General features: G+C 52.5%; 3 protein-coding genes across 3 annotated transcripts; all 3 read left to right on the top strand.

The window, feature by feature from the left end:
* On the top strand, positions 1-3188 carry BP01DRAFT_52443 (putative telomere silencing protein Zds1). The gene is made up of 3 exons (XM_025579923.1): positions 1-112; positions 370-2730; positions 2790-3188. The coding sequence occupies exons 1-3, from the start codon at positions 107-109 to the stop codon at positions 3003-3005; spliced, it is 2583 nt and encodes an 860-aa protein (XP_025431034.1). The 5' UTR covers positions 1-106; the 3' UTR covers positions 3006-3188.
* A 649-nt stretch (positions 3189-3837) lies between these two features.
* BP01DRAFT_297198 (SNARE domain- containing protein) lies at positions 3838-4523 on the top strand (the record flags this gene model as incomplete). Its single annotated transcript, XM_025571871.1, has 3 exons — positions 3838-3863; positions 4024-4132; positions 4365-4523. 3 exons carry the CDS (start codon positions 3838-3840, stop codon positions 4521-4523), a joined length of 294 nt encoding a protein of 97 aa, XP_025431033.1.
* A 4373-nt stretch (positions 4524-8896) lies between these two features.
* On the top strand, positions 8897-9845 carry BP01DRAFT_356965 (uncharacterized protein). Its single transcript, XM_025575084.1, has one exon. It carries the CDS (start codon positions 9152-9154, stop codon positions 9365-9367), a length of 216 nt encoding a protein of 71 aa, XP_025431032.1. The 5' UTR covers positions 8897-9151; the 3' UTR covers positions 9368-9845.
* Positions 9846-10496: the final 651 nt, after the last annotated feature.

Here is a 10496-nt window from a genome sequence, read left to right as displayed (position 1 = left end):
CCCTGGTGGTACATTGACCTCCTCTCTGCCAGGCTAAGTTCCTGGTCCTTTGTGAACCTCGGGACGCTTGCCTTTTAGCTCCCCCTCCTCCGAATTATTTGTTCCCATGCAGGTGCGTCACGTTCTCTTCTTTGTACTTTCTCCCCCGCCCCCGGTCCCTGTAATGGGTGCACCCCTTTCAGCACTGGACAAGGGCGTCTGTGTTTTGAGTCTTTTATCTTTCCGTTCTTACTCAACTGTGCTCTCGTGCTCGCTGCTGGTACCATTGCCCATTGCCTGCCGACGTGCTGTGGGACCTGAACCGACCCCCTGTTTCAACTACCTATGATTGCGGGATTGCGTCTAATAAAAGCTCTCCTGATTGTCTAGGCTTCACCGAGCCCCTCTGAGCCTGGAGGAGGATACGCGACGCGGCGAGGGCATGTCCCTCAGCTGTCAATCAGCGACCCAAGCCATCATGTGACCGAGGCCATCGGCCATATGTACGAAGATGATTACGACAAACGCGATTCCCGGCGCCTCAGCTATATATCCTCGGGCTTGAGCGAAGCCATCACGATCATCCCTCCAAACCTCGCCGGCTGCGAATCTCCGACCTCTCCACAGTCTCTACAAGTGAAAAATCATCTGAGTGAAGTGACCCAACGACCTGTCAATGGGCAAACATGGGCGCAGGGTCCCAAGTCTCTGGAGAGCAGCCCGACGTCTCCCGCGTCGACCGCCTCCCCCGGCTCCACCGACACCGCTACTACCTCTTTTCCTCTGAACGATATCGATTACGAGTCCAACCCCGCCGCCGTCGCACAAGAGCTGAGCAACCTGGCTGCAATCCGACGGATGTCGATGGATGTAGCAGCTGCCGGGGATCCTGACTTGCCGAGCTTTTCAGTCCCGTCGATTGCACCCTCTCCCTCCGACGACGAGAACGATGCTGCCCGCCTGTTCTGGGTCCCGGCCCGGCTACACCCGGAGCTGGCACCGATGGAGTTCAAGTCTTTCCTCGAAAGCAAGGCAGATATGATCAAACGGAAATCCGGCGATTTCTCAACTTTAGGTTCGGATCGGGATGGCGCGAGCGGAGGACTCAGGCGGAAGCGGTCTATGCTTTCAAGGCAAATCGATAGCTCTCATGGCTATACGGATGGCGCAGAACGGCTGGAGCGTAAACGCTCGCAGACGCAGAAAGAATCGTTGAGTCCGAATCTGCACCAACTGGAGACCTTGGTCGATGACTCGAACCCGCGCACACCCAGTGCTTCGTCATTACTCAGTGACATCCAAAAGCTCGGGCTCTCGACCGACGAAGATAGACCTATCCTTCCTCCGGCTCCTCCGGGTCACAGCCTTCGACGCTCTACCAGAACTCAATACCGCAAGGCTGGAAGCTTACGAAAAGGAGAGAAAGCCCCATACTCCAAACGGGTAGGCAAATCGGCGGACGGGAATGATCCCTCGGCTGGACCCGCGGCCAAGGGTCTGGCACGGGTGTCGACTGATCCCACGCCGAGTGTAACACGGGCGCAGGCCTTGGCCAAGTCTGCTCCAGCAGCACCGCATACCCCTGGCACAGCATCCAGTCTCACCTCGGATTCGGCTTCCGAACCAGCACCCCCAGTAAGTGATTCCGTTCTCCCAGATCTATCAGGTCGGGCAAGCGCTCCTTCACCTGAACGTCAACAATGGCATTCGCGGATCAGCTCAAATGGACGCTCGACATTGAACATTCCATCCTCCGAACAGAAGATTCCTCAGATAGTCGAGACCCCGCCTCCCGAAAGCAATGCCACACCTCCCAGCCCGAGTTCTCAGCAAGCTCCGCCGCCCAAGAGCCCTGCGACAACAGATCGATCTCATGAGCGGCCTCCGATGAAACGCTCCGGGCTCAGTCGTACGCATGCGACTGATGCCGCGCCCACCCTTAACGACTTCGCCAACAACCCACAACCCCTACCCGGCAATACCATGCGAACCGACAGCCTTTCATTTATTCCAACCGCGTCGGAAGATCGCAAGTCAGATGAACGGAAGCCTGACGAGAAGAAATCCGAGTCGAAGAAATCAAAGGACAAGAAGGAATCAGAAGGAGGACGTAAATCGAGCTGGCACTGGCTTCTGGGCAACGAGGAGAAGGAGAAGGATAAGGACAAGAAGAAAGACAAGGACAGCGACTCAAAGAGGCACAAAGCGAAGTCTGCGGATAAATCCAATGACGCACCTCACCCCTCTCCGTCGTCCAATGAGACTAGCCAACGTGGCCGCGAAAGCCTTGTAATGGACCGGTTGGATCCGAAGTTGGAGGATGAACGACGCAAAGATAACACACGCAGAGCTTCTGGAGAGTCGAAGAAGGAGAAGGAGTCGGGGCTATTTTCACATATCTTCGGTGGTGGCAGGAAAAAGAGCAATGGAGATAGTGGGCATCACCATAAGAAGAGCTCCTCTCGAAATCTATCGCCGGAGCCGCCAGTCCGAGAGTTGCGACCGGATATCGATTATGCCTGGACTCGGTTCTCCATCCTGGAAGAGAGAGCAATTTACCGAATGGCACACATCAAGCTTGCGAATCCTCGCCGCGCGTTATATTCCCAGGTTCTGTTGAGCAATTTCATGTACTCATACTTGGCCAAGGTGCAGCAGATGCACCCGCACATGATGCTCGCAACATCAGCGGCTCAAAGGCAACAGCAACGACAACAAGAGGAGTACCAACAGTATCAGCGGTATCAAGAGGTGAGTTTTGGGCCCCCGTGCCACGATCGGCCACTGCTGACGTTCTTTTCCTCTTGCAGGCTCAGGAGCAGCAGCAATATACAGACAGCTCCTACGACGACCCTCAGATGTATGAATATGGTGGTGATCAGCACGATCAATACCGGTCCCAGTCGCGCGGCAGTAAAGATGGCTATGACAGTGGAAACGCATACGGTCCTGGCCATAGTCAATATGGTCATTCCACATTTGGAGATGACATGCAGTTGGACGACGACGAAGATGATATGTGGTAGTAATCATGGACAGCCTGTTCCTCTGCTACGGTGGAGGCAATGGCGAGCATTTCTATCCCCTGCCTCAGTCAGGTGGACGACTTTTGCATGCTTTGTACACTGGTGATGGCTCCTATCTGTGGACCCGGCGATATGTGGCGAATAGCGCAGGGGAAGAAAAGGATTTGGGAGTCTTTTCTTTTTTTTTTTTTTCTCCATAGTCCACTATACTCCCAGGAGAGCTGCTGTGGACCAGCCTATATAGTGCACCTTTGAATATTCCACGATGCCATCATGGGGTAGTGCCTGATATGACCTGTTGCCTTGGCTTGATTTGATCGCATAGCGAGAGGGGTTTGCTTGATTTCTATTCTTGATTGTCTGTATTAACGCATTATTTTATTATAGACCTGAACACCGACTGAGCTAGTCGCCGTTTGGCGGGTGTCACTGATTGGTGTGTGTGTGTGCGTGGAGAAAACCAGCAAGTATAAGAATTTATCTGAGTATTTATACTAGAGTATATACTATACTAGTAGTTGTAGCGTCAGCCGCCCAACGCTCACGAATGGAGGCCGCGACCTGGCGATGAGGCATGCACGTGACAATCGTCTCCCCACAAAGCCTCCACAGCGTCATCTACTCCGTACTCCGTACTTCTCCGTACTTCCTTGCTTCAAGGTGCAGATAGCCCACATCCATAATTCCACTACCTGAACCAGGCTTGCTTTGATATCAGCCTACGAGTCACCTTCCACGAATTACAACCCAACTTTCATCGTACGGACCACACACCGAAGCCCACCCCCCCCCCCCCCCCCCCCCCCCCCCCCCCCGACGGGACTGGCATAAAATGGCCGAAGCCTACGAGCGCGAACAGTACGTCCTTCCCTTACGACGTTCCTGACCGTTCCTGAATAAACCCTGGCTACTCCGAGGAAGCAAATCACCTTTGCTACCGCTTGGAAATGCTTTGACTCTGTGTTGGTACCTGTGTTGGCAACTCTTACTGATCTACTCCTTTCCATCTAAAAACCAGACAAAATAACGCCCTTCTCAACTCCCTCTCCTCGAAGGTCTCCGCTCTCAAGTCCGTGACGATCGATATCTACGATAATGCGAGGGATCAGGAGACGTTGGACCACTCGGTTAGTCTTTGACTTTTTTTTTCACTTTTGATTTGGGTGTGGTGCGTGGTGTGTGTGTCGAGCAATTCTGCGGGCGTTTCCCCTCTCTGACCTTCGTCGTCACGTCAAGACATCGCAGTGAAGGTCGGGGGGCGGGGGCGGCAGGAGGTCTGGGATTTTGCTGTTTTCTCTTTGCTCTTCATTGAGGTGGAGGAGGGATGGAATCCGGACAAGCGACTAATATCTCTCACAGAACCAGGTCTTCTCCTCCCTATCCACGAACCTCAAAGGTAGCGCGAGCAGATTAACCCGCATGGCGCGGCAGGGCGATACGGTAGCTGTTTTGAAGGTCGCGGGGATTGTGGTCACGGCGGGGGTTTTGGTGTGGATTATTCTGGGGTGGATTTTCTAGAGGGGGGTGGTTTATCTTACGTGCGCGCGCCATCCTTCTGCGTGCAGCAGATGCAGAGGAGGAGGAGAAATTCCGGAGGGGGTTTCTTGGTCTTGCCCCCGCCAGTAGTGCCCGCTGCTTTGTTGACCTGGCTGAGGAGGTGTGGGGGTGATGGTTGATGCCTGGGAAGTCTATGGTGGCACGAGGGAAATTCTGCGGGAACTGCAGTGTGCTAGCTGGCTAGCTTAGCTGGTTTCTTGGTGGTGATGGGGAGGGAGATAGGGGAGAGGCGCCGAAGTGATTTCTCTTCCTTTTCTCCCTTGGGAGTCTACTCGCTGGAGTCGAGAGGGCTTCCTTCCTTGCTTCTGTTTATGCTCTCTGCTTAGTAATATTTATATATGTATGGCGATGTGAGGAGAGTGGGTTTGATTGTGGTATAGCCTGCACTGGGACAGTGCTAGAGGGTGAGTTGTGTCCTCCTCGCGTGGGTGTTTATACTAAACCATGGGGTGGATTGTGTTTGTAATTATAGGATTTCATTGGAGATTGAAGAATGTCTTTTAGATCATGTTACTTTGGGCGGGCGGGGGAGAAGGGTGGATTAGATGTTTGGATGAGGTGGAACTTGCACTTGTGTGGAGTATAGAAGCCGATTGTAGTGACGATGAAGTTGAATGTCTAGACTGGCGGCTGGCAGCCTCTACTTCCCTTGGTCGTCTGCTTTCGTCTCGGTCACTAGCCGGTATACTGCAAGTGGTTGCATTACTGTTTGATATACATTACTCGGAGGGATACTGCATCATTTGAGGAGCGGACGGGGTCTTGGATCTTGTCATGTGTCTGAGAGATGCTCTCTCGTGCTTTGGGTAGGATGATGGTATGCTTGGTGCTCAGTGGATGCAGTGGAGTATATCTCTGCGCTTATGTTGAGCTGTAGTCTGGTCAAGTAGGGGGGATGCGTGATGCTCAATCAGAAGTACGAGATATCGTGTTCTGAAATTATGACTACTGGAGGTAGTTGTCTACTTATTCCTCGGAGGTCACATATCTTGGCTACGTCACCTACCTGGGGTTTATCTTCCCCATTTTTAATATCGATGATATTGCTCGACTGCTGAGAGCTATGGCTAAAAGAAGTCTGCCTGGACGATTGAGGCATTGCGGTTTCGTGGGTGGGAGAGTCGTTTACGAGTCGAATTGGGAGCATGCGCCGGAAATAGCACATACACAGCCACGACATGCTGAGATCAAGCCAAATCTTGCGCCCTGCTGTCAGAATCTGCACGCGAGGCTTAGATTACATTGTTCAAAGCCAAGATAGCAAGGCTATTCAGCATGCAGGTGAGCAACGTGAAAAGGTAATGCTGCTGCTCATGGACGGCGTTTGACCTGCGCATCGAGTCCAGCAGGTCTCACGAACGACATAATGACACTGCTGCAGCAGGTTGCGAAAAGAGTTGATCAGGGGATCTACTTGCAGTGAACAGCAGTTGTAGTGCCACTGTCATGCTGGGTAAAGATCAGTGCTGTCGAGGCGATCCAGGTTTCCTGGCCTCGACTTGTTGTCTCAGACGATGGGTTTACCTACTCAAAGCTTGCAGCAAAGCTAGTGTAGCAGCCCGTGAACACAGGCAACCTAGCACTACACAAGTACCGCCATCGCGAATCGGAGTGATCCAATGAAGTGGCTGCATGGGCGCTTTGCATCATTCGGCTCCTGCAAGGTCACCGCACAAGATGGACTAGAATGTAAGCGAATATGAATCGGCGGTGGTGCTTATACACGTCGTATCCTGGTAGACAGAATTTCTGGAAATCCTGAGCGGTATGAGCGTAAGAGTCAGCCGACATAAGCAGCTCATTTCTTGGATGTATGCAGCGAATGCCACAATGCGCAGGTGGCCTGTACACCAACATTCGAAGCGCGGTCCCTCGCCCGGGAATACCTTCTTTGGCCCTTCCCGGAACGGATCGCAGGGTGTCAGTGGAAACAACGTCTTTGACCAGCACCCCGGGTCAAAGCTCGGATATGACGCATCTGACGATCCGGGTGATCTTGCTCGGGTGGCATGGCAGGTCTTGACGCACTACTCCTCGCGTCAGTGTTGCTGGGTTCCCGCTGGGAGGACTACACGGGAAGGTGTCTGGGATCAAATGCACATACAGATCCAGGCCGTTCTATTAAAAGGGTGGCTTTTGTGGACAAAGCGCCCGGTTTGTCGAGCAACGTCCAGGAGGTATGCGGTTGATGATAATGGTAGCAGTACGTCATGGTCGTCCGCCACAGAGATGTTGTGATGATGATGAGTTCACACACGAGCAGAAAGCAGTCCCTCGGGGTAGTCCGCTCCTAATGAAGTATGTATTACCCGTGAAATCGATCGTCAGAAGGCCGTTGTCCAGGCCGGATGTGCACGAGTGGGGGCAACTGCTGGCAATTGCGCAATCACCAAATCACACTGGTGACCCCAGCAGACAACAGTACGATAAGCAGAGAGTGGGTACGAGTGGATGAAAGGGTAGATCTCACCCTGATCTGCATGTGCCATCGGATGACCCAGCTGCAAAGATATTTTCCGGCCCTCATTTGATTTTAGGCGCCTTAGCACTCCGGGAAAGGATCACGGCAAGCTTCACCATCAAGCCATGATCGAGAACAGGTATGGCGCCATTTGCCTTACTACACGTGAGCTCATGGAATGAGGATGAATTGATCATGATGATGGTGGCGGCCAGAAGTGCAGCGAACCTCGGCAGGCAAGCCGCGTAAATCGGGTAAATTGATAACAAAGGGGGATTTGTTGCGACAATCGGACATTCAGTTGATCGTAAGGAGGGGTTGTTTATGATAAGCAGTCGGGGAAAGAAACCCGAACGGCTGGTCGAGGCACACCACGTGCTGTCCGCTTGTCGGTTTGACTGGTTTGTCGCGGTTCGTTCCTGAGGCACCAACAGGCTTAATCGAGAAAGAAAAGATTGGCTGCCCAACACCACACACAAATAAACACTAAAGGTGTCCGTGCTTTGTGCCTGGCTAAGCTGGCCTGCCAATGATTCCACTCGCTACGACCACTAACTGAACCATCTGACTGAAGCACACTAACTGATCACTACTGCTGCAGGGGGAGAGTGGGCTGGCTGCTCGACCGAATTTTCTCATCGCTATCTAATCCCTGAGGCAGCAGCCTACTTGGTCGCGTCAATCCGCTAGTTAGAGAAGCCATGCTGATCTCATCGCATGATTGGTGAACTGGGAGTGAGTTTCCTATCACTGAATCACTGATAATGGAATGACGGCAGGCCTATGCCGAATGAGCACACCGGACAGCACAGGGCTGGGCCGCAGGCCAGAGCATTCGGCAAGCCGACAAGGCCTATGGGCCATAGGCCCTGGACTTGGACGGAGCACGGCATTCCGTGCCTTGTCTTAGTCTTTTCTTTTGAGTCTTTCCGGGTCCGTGCTTCGTCTAGACTGGTTGGGCAACTGAATAATTCGGACTTTGGTACTCCTGTCAGTGGCAATACACACCGGACTGGCATGGACGCTTCATCTTCAAATGATCATTGCCCGATACAGGCGAAGAGCTTACGTGCCAGTTCAAGCCCGTACTCGAAATGTGTGGCTGCAAGAGAACCAACCTACTGTCGATCTCCGTTGCGCACAACCATGAAGACAGTAAAGGAGTCTCCGCAGCCGCCTGAAATCAAATCCGTATAACAATCCACACCTGAACACAGGAGAGTGCAAGAAATGCAAGCAAGAGTGTTCGGGCTGGGAAGGTGTTGGTTTATCATGATCTGTGGTTTGCAGCATCGGAAGCCACAAATCGCAAGTGGGCCGCTGGGATTGAATTATGATCCTTGTCTTTCCGGCCCACCTGATCGACTTTTCTGGCTCGGATGATGTGATCACTGATCACTCGATGTGGTTCTGCAAATCACTCCTCCGTGGATTTCGACTCACCGTTTTCTACTAGCATACAATTGTCCTATCCGTCATAGATAGTGATTTGCGGACCTGACCAATTCAGTGAGCCTCCTGCCTCAGGGACCGAAATCTCTGTTGACAACGGAGCAGTGGGGCCCTGGCTCTTCTTCCGCCGAAAATCTTAGCACCTGCCAAAGGGGCCTGGACTGTCTCGTCGCATCATGGGTTGCGTCAAGAGCCGCGACATTTTCCCTTCGCGAGGACCTGAACCCGCGTCATTTTTACCGGTCGAGGACCGGTTTTGGTCGATTGGTCTCTTCGGCTTCCAAGCAGGCATCCAAGCCGCATTTCAAGCATTTCATACTCCGTAGCGTGCGATAAGCATTGAAAATTCGGGTAGATGACGGCTGGCCGCCGAAAGGGATGCGGTTCTCCCCGACCTTTAAGTTCTTACCGGAGCAGTCTCCGAGAGTGCCCGATAACTTTGCGGTGTGTGATACACATCAAACTTCAGAGTCTACCCGGGTCCACTCCTCCTACTGTATGGTCGGAAGCACTACTGACAACTCCGAGATCGAACTGTCAGTTCTAGAAGCCGGTCGGTCGGTCGCGCCCTCCCATGAAATCTTGTTTCTGATAAATGATCCCTCGTACGTGACTTTGAATGTGCGCCGGAATGCCCTTGTCTTTCGACTATTGATTCTTAGCGTTTGAAGTGAAGATGGCTAAAGCCATGCCCAGGGTGTGTGTGTGTTTGCTCTGCATCCTCATGCGCCGGGCTGAGCTGCAGAAGAGGACGACGAAAGCTTCAGCGATCCGAGCTACATTGACCTACAGACTCTGCTCTGAAAATAGTCATAGAAACTTAGAACCTGCCCTACCAAGGCTTGACAGAGCAACTCTCTTATTTGTCTCAGGCACGGAAGGTCCAATGTAACGCTGGTGGTCAAACCTCCGCCTGTTGCGCCAGAGATTACGCCAGCGCCCCGCCAATATCAGGTCTCAGAACCCTGCCCCTCCTCGGACTGACTGAGGTCGGATAGCGGCGCAATTGGGTGGTCTAATATCCCTCACACCGATTCAGATTGCTAACTTCAACTGTCAAAGATACCCGTGGTGGAGTGTGGTCCGGAACGCTAATAGTGCTGCCCGAAGAAATCGAAATGGATGCATTAACGTACTCCACTTCAGGTACTACATGGGTGAGCGACCAGTTGAGCTTCATCTTGGACATTCTTGAGCTCTGGACGTGTTGCTGTCACAATTGCTCACTGAACCTGCTCCGCAATATCCTTTCCTCTTCGGTTGCTTTGTGAGCTTGCTTGTTTCGCCTCTAACCAATAATACCCATGCCTAAAAGGAATTGGCATTGACTCGTGTGGCTGAATGTCATGCCACTCGGTAGTTGATCTCGGGGAGGACTGCATGAATTTTTCCGTGCGGAGGAGAGAGGGGGAGAAATATCACTGCAGCAAGCGAACAACATATGATACTGAATGTTGCAGGGCCTGTTGGTAGCATGATAAGCAGATCACCCTTGTGGGGCGCCAGGAGTGACGAATACTAGGGTGAATTGGTTACGATCTTTCGCATGCTTCCTGCAGGTGGGATCAAAAGCTGCTGCAGTGCGACCTGCGACTGTATGGCTTAAGCGTGCGTGTGCTTGAATGTCCATGAAATGGAGGGGTAGGTGTGAATGGAACTACCAGAAACCCAGTGAAAAACCGGGTACTGATTCTTCTTTCTGCTGTCTGTTTAACTGGATTCGAATTGAGGTTAATGGAAGGGAGAGGTAGCAGCGGGGAACATGCACCGGGTATTTTGATGAATTGATTTACCTCCAGGAGACTAGACATGCGGGAAGGATGATCCCGAAGCATGCATTTCCCTCGCTTCCCCCCCTTCTCTGCCTGACTCGGAGTCTCTCTCTCTCTCTCTCTCTCTGTGCGTGGGCATTCTTTGCCATTAGCCTACTCCAGCGTACCGGGTAACCCCTATCGTTATATTGATCGTCGTTATTGCGACTCATCGGAGTGGCTGTTGTACCTGAATTACGTGTAGCCCAT

This window comes from Aspergillus saccharolyticus (assembly GCF_003184585.1).
Source record: "Aspergillus saccharolyticus JOP 1030-1 unplaced genomic scaffold BP01scaffold_16, whole genome shotgun sequence".
In the NCBI taxonomy this organism is placed as follows: Eukaryota; Fungi; Ascomycota; class Eurotiomycetes; order Eurotiales; family Aspergillaceae; genus Aspergillus; species Aspergillus saccharolyticus.
This window is presented reverse-complemented; position numbering and strand designations above follow the sequence as displayed.

What these genes read in the sequence shown, in the direction of transcription:
- BP01DRAFT_356965 (XM_025575084.1), top strand. Translation starts at nt 9,152, where the DNA reads ATGGCTAAAGCCATGCCCAGGGTGTGTGTGTGTTTGCTCTGCATCCTC.
- BP01DRAFT_52443 (XM_025579923.1), top strand. An exon ending in AGTATCAGCGGTATCAAGAG is followed by an intron (nt 2,731 to 2,789) that starts GTGAGTTTTGGG and finishes TTCCTCTTGCAG; the next exon opens with GCTCAGGAGCAGCAGCAATA.